Source organism: Bos javanicus, chromosome 18, assembly GCF_032452875.1.
Source record: "Bos javanicus breed banteng chromosome 18, ARS-OSU_banteng_1.0, whole genome shotgun sequence".
NCBI lineage: Eukaryota > Metazoa > Chordata > Mammalia > Artiodactyla > Bovidae > Bos > Bos javanicus.
The window spans coordinates 55,587,145-55,601,448 of NC_083885.1; the positions used below are offsets into that span (position 1 = coordinate 55,587,145).

At 52.8% G+C, this 14,304-nt stretch overlaps 2 protein-coding genes across 3 annotated transcripts; one reads left to right on the forward strand and one right to left on the reverse strand.

Moving 5' to 3' along the window:
* Positions 1-1,086: 1,086 nt before the first annotated feature.
* Positions 1,087-4,671, forward strand: PPP1R15A (protein phosphatase 1 regulatory subunit 15A). The gene is made up of 3 exons (XM_061388940.1): positions 1,087-1,357; positions 2,054-3,841; positions 4,251-4,671. Exons 2-3 carry the CDS (start codon positions 2,063-2,065, stop codon positions 4,593-4,595), a joined length of 2,124 nt encoding a protein of 707 aa, XP_061244924.1. The 5' UTR covers positions 1,087-1,357; positions 2,054-2,062; the 3' UTR covers positions 4,596-4,671.
* A 1,097-nt stretch (positions 4,672-5,768) lies between these two features.
* Positions 5,769-14,103, reverse strand: TULP2 (TUB like protein 2). Of its 2 annotated transcripts, XM_061388943.1 has the most exons (13): positions 13,713-14,103; positions 13,388-13,420; positions 12,888-12,939; positions 12,347-12,473; positions 11,553-11,690; positions 11,185-11,307; positions 10,257-10,378; positions 9,297-9,599; positions 7,604-7,716; positions 6,995-7,109; positions 6,811-6,909; positions 6,404-6,575; positions 5,769-5,926 (listed from the first exon to the last, which is right to left on the reverse strand). In XM_061388943.1, the coding sequence occupies exons 2-13, from the start codon at positions 13,417-13,419 to the stop codon at positions 5,793-5,795; spliced, it is 1,530 nt and encodes a 509-aa protein (XP_061244927.1). In that variant the 5' UTR covers position 13,420; positions 13,713-14,103; the 3' UTR covers positions 5,769-5,792. The 2 variants fall into 2 exon arrangements, with proteins under 2 accessions (XP_061244927.1, XP_061244926.1); XM_061388942.1 differs by lacking the exons at positions 13,388-13,420; positions 13,713-14,103 and having other exon boundaries at positions 12,888-13,361.
* Positions 14,104-14,304: the final 201 nt, after the last annotated feature.

Genomic DNA, 14,304 nt, shown 5'->3' on the forward strand with positions numbered 1-14,304 from the left:
TTTGTGACAGAAGACCCCCCCCCTCACTCCCATGAGGTTCCGTTGGTGCTGCTGCTGCTAAGTCTCTTCAGTCGTGTCCGACTCTGTGCGACCCCATAGACGGCAGCCCACCAAGCTCCCCCGTCCCTGGGATTCTCCAGGCAAGAACACTGGAGTGGGTTGCCATTTCCTTCTCCAATGCATGAAAGTGAAAAGTGAAAGTGAAGTCGCTGAGTCTTGTCTGACTCTTAGCGACCCCATAGACTGCAGCCTACCAGGCTCCTCTGTCCATGGGATTTTCCAGGCAAGAGTCCGTTGGTGCTACACAGCCAGAATTTCAGTTTGTGTAAGCAGAGGTTTTTTGTTTTGTTTTGATAAATTTGAAGCAGGTGAAACCTACGAGTGGAGACTTGTGCCCGAGACAGGGAAGGCGTGTGAATTTTTGGTTAATTATCCCCTCACCACGGTAAAGAATCTGCCTGCAATGCAGGAGACCTGGGTTCGATCCCTGGGTCGGGAAAATCCCCTGGAGAAGAGAATGGCTATCCACTTCAGTATTCTTGCCTGGAGAATTCCAGGGACAGAGGAGCCTGGCAGGCTACAGTCCATGGAGTCACAAAGAATCGGGCACAACTCAGCGACTAACACCTTCACTTTCACCACGTATTTGTTGAGTACCTACTATGTGCCATGCAGTGAGCAAAGCAAAGTGCCTGCCTTCAGGGGCCTTACACATTCTGTCTCTTTGGCAATGAATCTAGACTCTGCTGTGATCGCCTTGGGCAAGTGATTTCATTCCCAAGCCTCAGTTTCCCCATCTGTGATATGGGAACAATAATACTCTCCCACACCAGGTAGCGGGGCCTGGTTTTAAATTAGAGAGGCGAGGCATTTGCCTGGAACAAGGGTTAAACGAGCTCGCATTCTGCTTGAGCAGTTCACGCGCTTGAGTGACAGCTCGCTCCCTTGGGGCGTGGCCACGCTTGGAAACACCGCCGCCGCGTGATGTCACAAAGCCCGGAATCTCCGCGAGAAGTCCAACCTTGTTTTCCGTTCCCTTCCCTCACGTTTACGTTTCGAAACCCCGCCTCCCCTTTGACGTTAGCACGTCCGGCTGCCTTGGTCCATAAAAACGCTGAGGGTGGCGTCACCTCTTCATGAAGTTTCCGGCCTGAATGTATTTGTATGTTTCCCTGGACGATCGTATGCCTCTTTGTCGCGACAGCGCTTGCAGCAGCCGGTGACAACTTGAGTCCTCGAGCCCGACGCCGGAGGGCGAGATGAACGCGCTGATCTCCCGAGCCGTCCGAACCTGCGATCACTTGTGGCAACCTCAGCCGGCGCTCCTGCCTCCGGGTTGACGCGCAGTCCAGAGCTGGTGAGTTGAGGGAATCGGAACACCTAGGTTCCCAGGGGTTGGGGGCTGGGACCGGACTCCTGGCCAGTTAGAAGGCGGGAGGTCAGACTTCTCAATTCCGGTGGGTACTAAGGAAGGCCTGGGAACCTGAGGGGTTCTGGAGGGGTGGGAGGAACCCCAGGGCTCCGACTTAGGAAGCAGAAAGAATTGGGAACTTGAGAGTCTTGAGGCAGACGGAGGAGGGGTCTGGGAGCCAGACTCTTGGGTCCCCAGAAAAGTAACCATCTAGGGATCGGAATTTTTGAGTTTCCAAGGCGGGGGTGGGTGATGGGAGCTGATTTGTCAGTCCTCGGGAGTTGAGAGAAGCAAGGACTAGGACTTTGTTCCCAAGAGAAGCAAGTAGAGGACCTGAGTTTTGGCTTCCTGGAACCAGGACTTACGGGTTTGAGAGCAGATGGGGCTGGGAGCTTGTTGGACTAAGGGAAGGAGAGAACTAGGAACTCCTGGGTTTTGAAAGAAGAGGTGGGGAAACAAAGGTCAGAGATGGGAGTGGCTGGGATCAGAAAAGAATGTGAGGCAGGAACTCTTACGTTGCTATTTGTGTTGCTATTTGTGTTACTATTTCCGTTGCGATGACTCAAGGTCATCATCCTCTGATGCTATTCCCTAAATGGCTTCTAAACTTGACCCCCTTTTTTTTTCCTCCCCTTTCCCCAGCCCAGACAGATGGCTCCAGGCCAAATGCCCTATCAGCCTGCCCCCTGGAGAGGTACCCACCCCCTCTTCCTCCTGTCCCCACTGATGGGCCTTCTCAGCCGGGCCTGGAGCCTCCTGAGGGCCCCAGGACCTCCAGAGCCCTGGCTAGTGGAAGCAGTAACCGAAGCAGATCAGGGAGGAGCTGGCCTGGAGGATGAAGCAAAGGCTTCTCTGGCCACCTACCATGCCCTCTGGGGCAGGCACCCTCAAGAGGAGACCAAAGACAGTGGAGCGGCTGAGGAGGACCGAGAAGCCTCCCCAGGGGCCTGCCCCAACCTGGAAGCCAAGCATTCTCTTCCCGAAGCCTGGGGACTTTCAGATGATGATGATGAAAAGTACGGTGGGGAAGAAGCAACTGGTGTCCCTAGAGAGCAGAAAGAATTTATGGATGGCCAGCCTGCTCCCCTGCCCCTCAGCCTTCTGATAAGATCTCTGCCAGACCTTCCTGGGGAGGAGGAATCGAAGGAAGAAGCCGTTACTGGAGGTGGAGGTAACGAAGTGACCGAGTTCTCTTTTCCTCTGTCACACTGGGAGTGTTGCCCAGGGGAGGAGGAAGAAGAGGAAGAGAATGGAGAAGCTGTTAGGGTGTGCCGCCCGGTGAATGGAGCCACAGAAGAAAGAAGAGAGACTGAAGCAGCCACGAAGACCTCCATGTCCCCCTCATCTGTAGGCTCCCACCTCAGGGCCTGGGAATGTTGTTCAGGAAAGGAGTCTGAGGAGGAGGAGAAGGACAAACAGGCTGAGAAAGGAGATGCTGACCCAGGGCCACACTTCACAAGTCTAGCCCAGAGGCCCTCTCTCAGGACCTGGCAGCATCCATCCAGTGCGATCACAGAGGAGGAGGAGGACCGTGATTCAGAGGAAATGGGGGCTTCCTCTTCCGTCCCACTCACAAGTGCCTTCCTGAGGGACTGGGTGTATCGACCAGAAGACACGGAGGAGGAGGATGAAGAGGAGGAGGACTGTGATTCAGAAGCAACTGAAGATGAGGGAGAAGCCGAAGTCTCCTCTGCCACCCTACGGACAAGTGCCTTCCTGAGTGCCTGGGTGTATCGACCAGGAGAAGACATGGAGGAAGAGGAGGACTGTGATTCAGAAGCAACTGAAGATGAGGGAGAAGCCGAGGTCTCCTCTGCCACCCCACCGACAAGTGCCTTCCTGAGTGCCTGGGTGTATCGACCAGGAGACACAGAGGAAGAGGAGGACTGTGATTCAACTGAAGATGAGGGAGAAGCCAAGGTCTCCTCTTCCATCTCTCTGACAAGTACCTTCCTGAGCGCCTGGGTGTATCAACCAGGAGACACAGAGGAAGAGGAGGACTGTGATTCAGAAGCAACTGAAGATGAGGGAGAAGCCGAGGTCTCCTCTGCCACCCCACCCACCAGTGCCTTCCTGAGCGCCTGGGTGTATCGACCAGGAGAAGACACGGAGGAAGAAGATGAGTATGAGGACGAAGATAATGAATCAGGAGCAGCTGACTTGGGGCCCAGCCCCTCCCTTCAGACCCAGAGTGCCCTCCTCAGGGACCAGATTTATCAGCCTGGAGAGAAAACAGACGGAGGAGAAGCTGCTGAGAAGTGGGGAGAAGCTGAGCCCTGCCCCTTCCGAGTGGCCATCTATCTACCTGGAGAGAAGCCCCCACCTTCCTGGGCTCCTCCTCGGTTGCCCCTCCGACTGCAAAGACGGCTCAAGTCTGCACAAACCCCCACCAGGCATCAGGACCTTGAACCTCTCCCGAAGACCAGAAAGGTGGGTACTGAGAACTTAGATTCTTGAGGTTAGGGAGGAGAGGGCTGGGAGCTGGCACTCCTGGGCCTGGGGACCAAAGGACTGGAGGCCCCGACTCCTGGCTCTCCCAACTTGCAGAGGGTTGCATGTGAGCTCCATTGGGAGGGCTGTGTTCACGTTAATGCAATCCTTTGCAAGAGGCTGGCCCCTGTGGGAGGAAGGAGCCTCTGAGCTCATGTCAACCCCAGGGCCCCACCTCTACCTTCAGTGAGTCAGCTGGGGAATCACTTGGCAGGCAAGATAACAAGCCAGATGACAAGCATTGTTGCGCAACTCATTTTTGTTGTTGTTGTTTCTCTTTCTCCCCACCTGCGGCCCTCTGGATCTTGTGTGTGTGTGTCTCCCCGTGTCTGTGCCCGTCCATCTCCAGGTGCGCTTCTCTGAGAAGGTCTCCATCCATCCCCTGGTTGTCTGGGCAGGACCGGCTCAGGCCGCCCGCAGAGGCCCCTGGGAGCAGTTTGCCCGGGATCGAAGCCGCTTCGCCCGACGCATCGCCCAGGTCCAAGAGGAGCTGGGTCCCTACCTCACCCCTGCTGCCCGGGCCAGGGCCTGGTCACGTCTCGGGAACCCTCCCACTTCCCTGGCCACTGTCCCTGCCCCTACCCAGACCTCACCGATGTCCCCCATCCAGGCCACGCCCTTGAGCCACGCTCTGGCCTCTCCCTCCCCTCCCTGTGTGTCTCCTAGCCTAGACCTCAGTGGGAGGCGTGGCTAATGTGAAGTAGTTTTTGTGTTAACTATTTATTTATTTGAATGTAGGTTTATATAATAAATAAAGCTTTTTGTAGTAAGTAGCGTCTCCGTGTGTGTCTGAACTGACAGCATTCACTACTCCTGAGTCCCCAGGACGGTTAGGGGAATACATAAAGGCCAGCACTTTCATGGAAGATAAACTACATTTCCCATCATCCCTTAAATCTGCCTCTTCCCATCCTGAGGCTTCTTTGAACTAAGGACTGGTGGGTTTTGTCGGGTTTCTTTTTTTGTTTTTTTTTTTTTTGGCTTCTGCCTACATTTTATTAAACCTAGGACAGTTATATCCCCAAAGGGTCTGGGAGCTGAACTCACTAATTCCTAAAAAAGGGTTAAGCTCCAGTTTTCTGTGTGCTCCTTAAATACAAAGACTTATCCTCCCTACTGGCAGATGTAGTGAGTTCCCCAAGACTTTTAAACTTATAAATGTACCTGATTTCACATTTATAAATCCTATGTCCATAAACTGTTTCCTTATCTGTAAAATGCGGCTAACAACTGCACATACCTTAAGAGCTTGTAAGATCCCAAAATAAGTCATAATTAAAACAATGTTTGTTAACCTGTTCAGTGTTGGCTACTACTGTAATTATTCATCCACACATGCATGTCAATTACCCATCCTACTTATTGCGCCAACTTCAAAAACTCTTCTCAGCAGTTCAAACAAGAGTGCTCCAAATGGCCTGCACCCGGTCCAGCCTCATACCCTGCGCCTCCCCACTGGTTCCCCAGCAAGCTGATGCTACACCACCCTTTCCGAAAACCACTAATCCCCCTTCCACCTTTGTATGAGCCGCTGCCTTATGTAGCTCGTCCCTGACCTCTCTGGCTCAGCTAGCTCCTTGTGGTTATTCAGATGTAGCATAAAAGTATATATATTTTAGAGATGCCTTGCTCTGACCCAGCCACCTTATATTTTCCTCCTTTATAGCAGGCGAGCATTTTGAATTTTTGTTAAGACCCATCCCCCATGATCAGACTATGATTTCAGGAGAGCAAGTGTTGCCCATAAGCCCACTCCCTAGAGCACAGAACGGGGCGCCCAGGCGCCATCTAGTAAGTATTGGTTATTAGTAAACTCATGTAAAAAAAGGCATGCTGAGGCCCTTCCTTTAAATGAGCAGGCACAGAAGCTGATGAGAGTTGTTTATTGAATTTACTCACATGCCAGCTTCCCATCGAAACTGGACAAGCAGATGGCAAAGGCTTGGAGCGGGCAAAGTGGGAAGCGGAAGTCCATGGTGAACGTGTCTGGGGCTACACGACCAAACTGGAGCACGAGGTAGTCCGCTGAAGAGGAAGTCAGGAACTGAGGGTGTGTTATTTCCCTGCCGCGGGCCTCTGAGCCGCGAGAACTACGACTCCCGAGAGGCTGTGCGGCGCCCTTATTCCGCCCAGAATCCCGGAAGTGTGTTTACAGGGCCCTCAGCCGAGTTCCCTGGTGGCTCAGACGGTAAAGCAATGCCGGAGACCCAGGTTCGATCCCTGGGTCGGGAAAATCCCCTGGAGAAGGAAATGGCAACCCACTCCAGTATTCTTGCCTGGGAAATCCCATGGACAGAGGAACCGGGTGGGCTACAGTCCATGGGGTCGCAAAGAGTCGGACACGACTGAGCGACTTCACTTTCAGCCATGTACACTACACTTCCCCATAGGCTTTGCAATAGCGTGGAGTCGGCCCTCCCTGCAAAAACGCTCAAGTGCTAATGGGAGAAGTACTTTTCCTCCTGCCCCCTTGCCAAGGTAAACCGTTTCCTAGGAGCTCACGGTCATCCGGATGAACGATCTGGAAGTTCTTGACCGAGGCCCGTGTGACCCGACCATGAAAATTGAGCACGTAGGCGCCGCTCTCATCGTTCCACGATGGGGCTTTATTTTGCAGCAGGACCAGGCCCTGGCTGGCCCCCCGTTGGAGGCGACTCAGTAGCGATTCTTGTTCCTTAAGGGTAAAGTAGGAGGCGTGGTTAGCCAACTACCAACCAGCTTTTTTCTTCTGAACGCAGAATTTTGAGTCCCTAGTTTTCCCTTCCTAAGACATTTAAGTCTGACAAAATCCTCCAGGCTTATGTGACCTTATGCAACCCATCGGCCCCCTCTCCTCTTAGCACCTGTGGCCGGTCCCCTAGACCTTCCTCCTCCACTGACCCAGAGATTCTCAAGTTTGGTGGACTCACATTTTGTGGCTGGACACAGATTCTCTGGTTCTGGGCGTTGATTTCCGGAATAATAACATTCATTTTCCGGGGCCCTCGGAATCCCAAGACGTTGGTCTCCTGAGGGTGGTATGCTCTATTTGGCCTGCTTCTTTCTCCCTCCCCACCGTTCTACTCCTCTCTCTCATCCCCCCCGGACACTCACATAACATACAGCCCCCAGCTCCTCCCTGATCCGAGCTGTCTCCGGAAAAAAATGTTTCCTTTCCGGATTCACCCCATTGTCGAAGATGCTGAACTTGGTGCCCAAGACATTAGATCTGCTCCAGGAGGGAAATGGTCAGAATAAAAACAATAATTATTTCTGTTTTGCTTTCCCATGTCATCTCATCAAGTCTTTTGATCCATCCTCTACATAAGACTCTTGTTCCATCTACCAGTCCCAGGTGCCTCTCTTCCTCTGGGGAGAAGGATTTTTAGGCTCCTGCCTTGGGCCTTTAGCAACGCTCTTCCTCTAATTCAGAACTCACATACACGAGCCCTCTTCTGTCACAGGAACTTAGAAGTCCCAGCTCCCTGCTGCTCAAGAAGTCAAATGTCTTTAATGCCAGCCTTGCCTCCGAAGTCTTCAGTTCTATTCCCAACCACCCTGGAGTTAAAACTTGAAGGACTACATAACCCATCAGTCCCTACGAGAAAAAGTTCTAGAACAGGTGGAACTTGTACCCTTGGACTGCTGGGAAGTGTAGTTCAATTGTCCCCTTCCTCCCACCCCTTGCCACCTGTTTAGCACACACATCAGAACTCTGCCCACCTGACTTTGCCCACAAAATTGTCCCCATCCCGAGACAGGTCTGTAGGGTCCAAGGAGATGAGGTAATTAGAGGTTTTGCTCCTTTTTCTCTTGCGCCCCGCCAGAAGGAAGTGCTGTGGATGTGATAAATAGCCCATTAGAATCGACTTCTGATATTTGGCTAGAGCTAGGGGTCCAAAAGACCGGGGCTTCCCTGGTGACGGTGGTGCTAGTGGTAAAGAAGCGACCTGCCAATGCAGGAGACCTTAGAGATGAGGGTTCAATCCCTGGGTCAGGAAGATCCCCTGGAGGAGGTATGGTAACCCACTCCAATATTCTTGCCTGGAGAATCCCATGGACAGAGGACCCTGGTGGGCTACTGTCCATAGGGTCACAGAGTTGAAAAGGACTGGAGTGACTTAGCGTGCACACAGGGGTTCAAAAACAAGGAAATACCATGTCCCAAGACAGAGGAAAGGGTAATGGAGCAGTAAGTGTCCTAAGGCTTGCTGGAAAGGAAAGGGAATCAGTCCTGAATATTCATTGAAAGGACTGATAACTGAAGCTGAAACTCCGATACTTTGACCACCTAATGCAAAGGTCTTCTTCATTGGAAAAGACCCTGGATGCTCAGAAAGACTCAAGGCAGGAGAAGGGGATGACAGAGGATGAGATGGTTGGATGCATCATGACTCATGGACACGAGTTTGAGTAAGCTCTGGGAGTTGGTGATGGACAGGGAAGTCTGCCGTGCTGCACTCCATGGGGTCACAGAGTCAAAAATGACTGAACAACTGAACTGAGGCTTGCTGGTAGATGCAGGGTGTCAGCTGGGTCCCGAAAGGGGAGTTTCATTTCACATCTTAATATCTCCCCCTAATCCTTCGGATATTGGGCCCAGGGCTGAGGGAAAGCCAAGGCAGGGGGTGAACTTGCCTGGCAGGCAGGGCCTGGCTTTAGAATAGGGACGGGCCTCACTTGGAATATTACAGCAGGACTTCAGTGTTTCATCTGTGAAAACCCTGTCTGGCACTGAGTAGGGGAAAAGCCTCTTTCTGGGGGAGAATGAATAATTGAGAGGCGGTCACACGTGAGAGAAATGACCTGACTCAAAGGGGCGTAGCTTGGCTATCAGTGGAAAATCCACGAAGGGAAAAGCTTAGCTCCTGAGAGAGGCCGGGACCTGTCTCAGGATTGGGGGGGACTAGGGCCTAGATTTGGACCAAGTGAGAAGTGAAAGTCGCTCAGCCGTGTCCAACTCTTTTCAACCCCATGGACCATACAGTTCATGGAATTCTCCAGACCAGAATACCCGTTCCCTTCTCCAGGGGATCTTCCCGACCCAGGAATCCAACCGGGGTCTCCTGCATTGCAGGCAGATTCTTTACCAGCTGAGCTACCAGGGAAGCCCCAACAAAAGGTGGCCAATACCTGGAGGGTCTGTAAGGGGTGGGGTTTGGGACTCTGAGGGGGCGTGGCCTAGCTGTGATAAAGGCCAGCTCAATTCGAAAGTGGACAAGCCTGGGTTATGGGATGGAGAGGGCCTATGCCACTGGGCTCTGAGAATAAAGGAGCCCAGTTCTCTGAAGGGCAGGGCCTGGCGTTGGAGCTGATTAGTCCTAGTTCAATGAAGAGCTAGGCTTCGATTCGCCTAAGTCTTGACCTCACTCAGACCCTGCGAGGTGGGACTTGTTTCCAAGCTGCCAGACCACACCTTTAGGCCGTCGGCCGCCTCCAGGTAGAGATAGTAGAACGGGAACATGCCCTTGTCTACCCCGCGCTTGTCGCGGCTGATGCGACATTGCACCGTGCGACCGCGCATCGCTGGCCGCAGCACATATGCTCTCATGTCCTCGCCCAGCCGAGGGCCTGGGGCGCAGGGAGGCGTGCGGGGCGAGTTCCCCACATCGCCGCTGCCCGCGCCGCGCGCACCCTCGGACACCACTTCGTCGGCTGTCCCTGGGGATTTCCTCATGGTAAACTCCGGCTCCTCTTTCTTCTCTTCGAGGTCTTCGCCCTGGCCCACGCACCAAATTCAAGTTGAGAGACAGCTGAGACTCGCCCTCCTCAGCCCGCTCACCCTCCCCGGCTCCCTGCTTTGCCAACTGATGATTGGCCATCCCAGCTCCGTCTCTCGACCAAGTTTCTGTCTATTGGTCAAATATTTCAGCCGCCTGCTGATTGGCCAGGCGTTCAATTCCCAAGCTCAAACCCCAAGATCGCTTCATTTGTTGATTGGCCAGTAACATTAGCCACACCCATTTCACCTACCAATTGGAGAATCCTCTTGAAAGTACTGCCCATTCCTTTAATACCCGTGTTCACCTGGTCTATATATTAACATATAATACCGCCCAGATTTTCTCGACTGAAACTATCTCGCTTTCATTCATACGAAAATGAGTGCCATCTGGCCCTTTCCTATCACTATTTCACCCTCTCCAAAGTTCACTGCCTTTTGGTGGGCTGGGTTTTAAGGTATATGCTCACATCAATTCCGATCCTCTAGGTTGAAAATAAATGCTGCACACAAAGAACTTCTGCTAGCCCAAACATAACAGGTTCCACCCACCAGTAAAAAGGGCCCTTGATTAGACTGCAGAATTTTAGCGCCCCGCGAGCCTGAGACTAGCCCTCTTCCTCCTATATCCTTATTGGCTGTGCCACCTCCCACCTTGTTGGAGGCCAAGTCTCCAAGGCCACCGTCACCATCCATTCCAGGGCTTGATCTGGCACTGGGCACTTCGTATTCAATTCCAACATCCTGTAATTCGCTCTTGTCCTCAGCACTGGCGCCTAAGGGGTAGAAAAAAGCCCTGAAAAGACTGAGCTCAGGACACCTGGGACCCAAGAGCTTGGGACAAGGTCATCAGTGCTAGCTGGAGAAGCTCAGAACGCCTAGGTTTCCGACTCCTACTTATTTATCATCAACCTCACTTGCCAGATTCTTCTCCTCCTCTATGTGCACAGGGGTCTATACAAGTAGAGAAGTCTGTGACTGCCCTGGATCTAAGGACAGGGAGGGGTTAAAGTCCTCTCTTTCCTTTGTCCCAGAGAGAGCATCCGCGAGACCGGGGAACTAAAATGGGAGGAGGGAGCAAATTTGGGGTTATAACCCAGAGTCCTGTTATTGAAATCACTGGTCAAGTCATGAGAATAAAAGGAAATCTCCCTACCATTGAATAGTATTAAGAAAAAGGAATGAAATACTGATAATGCTATAAAATAGATGAACATTGAAAACATGCTAAGCCAAAGAAGCCAATCACAAGAAATTATATACTGTATTATTCTATACATGAAATGTCTAAAGAGAAATTAAGTTAGTAGTTATTAGGTCTGGGAGAAATGGGGGATGGGGCAGTGACTGATAAAATGTATAGCGTTTTCTTTTGTGGGTAATGATAATAGTCTAGAATTCATTGTGGTGTGTGTTGCACATCTCAGTAAATACACTGAAAACCATGGAATTGTAAAATTTTAAATGAGTGAATTTGTATAATATGTGAAATACATCTCAACAGACCTATTACAAAAAAAAAGGGGGAGGAAGTGCCAAATGGACCAGGGCACCAGATTTCACCCAGTGTCACAGAAATTACCAGATCGTTGGCGGGCTGGCCAGCCTTTGCGCTGCAAAAGAGTCCCTGGAGGCTCTTCACAAGGAGGTGGCGAGGCAGGAACATCCTCCACGGAGACTTCCTCCAACTCCAGATCAGAACTGCCTGGTAGTCAAGAAAGGGAGGAGAACTGGAGACTGGGATTTTTGAATACCAGGGAAGGAAGAGGGCTGGAGATGCAGATTCCTGGGTATTGGAGGAGAAGTTTCATGACCTGGACTCCTGGCGGTGAAGCATATCCGGACCCGCGGGGGTCCTTTGGAGACATCAAGGACTGAGTGGTTCTAGACTTCTGGGTTCTAGGGGGAGTGGAGTTCTGGGGTATCAACTGCCCAAGGATTTGAGATTACCTGCTTCTGTCGGCGGTAACAGAGGGTCACGCTCGCCACTGCCATCTCCACCGCAGCTCACGGTGCCCAGGATACCGTGGGATCCAGGGCACAAATGCGCTTCTGGCACATTCTCCTGAAGGAAAGGGTTCCTGGGGCCTGGGAGAAGGTGTGGCGAGGCCCATTAACACGAAGCATAAAATCCTGGTCCTCTGAGAAGATCCGCCTCCTCGCTGGTCTCCCAAACCTCGTCCCTGATTGACTACCCAAACCCCTGAGACCCACTCAGAACCCGAACCTCAAGTCTCAAAGAAGCACAGTCCTACCACTAAACTGTCGCGATTCCGTGTGTAAACAGTCCCACGCGGGCTCTCCAGTAAATCGGCTTTCAATTACCCAGGCCTGGCCCCGGGGCTTTGCCTACTTCAGCCCTCCAGTTTCTTAGGAGCTGCGTCCCGGCGCTTTTCCAGGCACCTCCCCCAACTCTCCCAAGCCCACGAGTTCCACGACTCCTTAGACCTCGTCCCCGCACTCTCTGGGCGGTCCCCGGCTCTCCCAGGCTCCACTCTAGCCGAATCACAGATCTCTTTCGGGGCCCACCTCTACTTGCACCATACCCTACACTCTCGATCTCTCTGGCCACGTCCCCGAACTCTCACAGGCCCCGCCCCCGCGCTCTATCAAAGCGCCCCCACCCTCCACGAGCTCCACTAGGCCCCTCCCCTCTAGGCCCTTTAGCTCCACCCGCCATCACACACCCACAGGCCCCTCCCTCCAGCCTGTGCTCCTGCCGGACTCGGGGCACCTTTCCTCACCGCTGTCAGCCGAGAAGCGTTCCTCCCGCCGCCTCGGTCTCCGCGGCCGCACTGAAGCGTCAGGATTGGCCTGAACCATGAGGGGCTCTTGGCGCTTCCGTCGCTGCTTCTTCTCAAACAGACGCCACTGCGGGAGCGGGAAAGAGGTGGGGTGGGGGGTCTAGGAACCGAACCGGAAGACTGGGGTGAAAGGGGACCTGGGGCAAGGGGAGTCCTTGCATAGGTGGGAGAGTTCCAGGCCTTCAGTCTCTCAGCAACTCCTTCCATAGAACCCTGAGTCCTGGCATCCAGGCCCCTCCTCCCGAAGGACCTAGAAGTCCTAAGGACCCAGAACTCTTGTTCCTTAGAAATTTCAGAGTCTCGTCACCAAGATTTGCTTCCTGAGGATTCCGAATTTCTGTTTTCTCGTTTCCCAATTGCAAAACTTGAGACTCCGAGAGACACAACGAGGACCACTCCCAGAGCAAGTCCTGGGGGTGGGACTCCTGAGGGGGTATGGAAGATAGAAGGGGAGGGTTGGCAGGATTCCTGGGCACAGTACCTGCTGTTCCAGCTTCTGCAGTCTCATAGCGGCTAGCTCATCTCCCAGGGCCCTGAGAGAGGTGCAGGCTAATAGTGACAGCAAGCAGGGCACCCCCATTGCCCAAGAGCCCTTCCCCTTCTTCCCGCTGCCCAACTTAGGGTTCTGAACACTTGTGAGGTCACAGAAGAGATAGAACCTGAGTCTGCTCCGCCAGTGCTTAAGTTCTTTCTCCCTGCACTGGCCTATCTAGAGTCCAGGGGTCAGAGATCTCAAGCCCCTCCTATCTCAGGACTCAAAGCCCCCAGCCCTTCCTCTTTCAGACCCAGGGGTCCTCATCTGTAGCTCCCTCCGGTTAGGTAGGTAGGACCCAGAAGTCCAAGCCCCCAGCCCCTCCCTGCAAGGCACACATCATTAGGAGACCAGAGCTGCTGAGCAGGTGTGGGCATAATCCACAACTGCTGTGGAGGTGTGCTGCCCCCTCCATCTCTACCCTTGCCCATCCCATTTCCCCCACTTACTCTTTCTTCCATGTATCACTTTCCCGAGACATTCTGGAGAAGCAAAACAAGGAGTCAGGAACCAGACCCAACATCCCAATAGGCTCTGCCCTCCAGCACCTGATCTTAAGCTTGAGATTTTCTCCTGGACCCAGGCAACCCAAATTCCAGTGCTAATACTTGTTAGGGACCCTGAAGCCTGTTCCAGCTTTCACCACTATCAGGAGCCCAGGAGTCCAGCTTGCTCTTCTCCCAATACCTAACTCTCTCCTTCACCCAGACATGAGAACTCAAGACTGGACTCCAAACACCCCATCCCCAGTGATCCCAGACCCTCAGTACCCACCTGCCTGGGATCCTGGAGACCTCTTCTCCTACCTGGAGAAACTTTTCACATTCACACCTCAATTCCTTGCCTGTCTGGCCAATTTCTAAACGTAACTGACCCTCTCTTTGGAAACCAGGGACATAATCTCTGGGTCTCTGGGAAGTAAGCAGGGGAGAGAAGAGGGCTTAGAGGGAGGACGGGGGATTCCCTTGGAACCTGCCCTAATCCCCCTCCCTTCTGACCCCACCCCGCGCTCTACTTCCAACAAAGCAATGACCTTTGGCCTCTGCTGCAGCCAGGCAACCCAGCTCCAGGGGTTCTAAATTGGAAGAACGTGCAAGTGTTCCTTAAAGGGACCTTCGAGGGGCCTCGTCGCAAGCTCTTTTCTCTCTTACATAAGAAAGTTATAATGTGACCTGTGCCAACTACTATCGATCTGTAATTTACAGCCACGTCCAGGCGAGAAAATAAATGAGAAAACTACAACTCCCATGAGCCAAAGAGGCCAAGATGCCCGCGGAAGTAGACTTATTTTGCCCCGGTCGAGAGGGAGTTGTAGTTCTCTTTGAAAGTCTCCGTTCTTTCTCCTAAAAAGCAGGATATGTGGCGT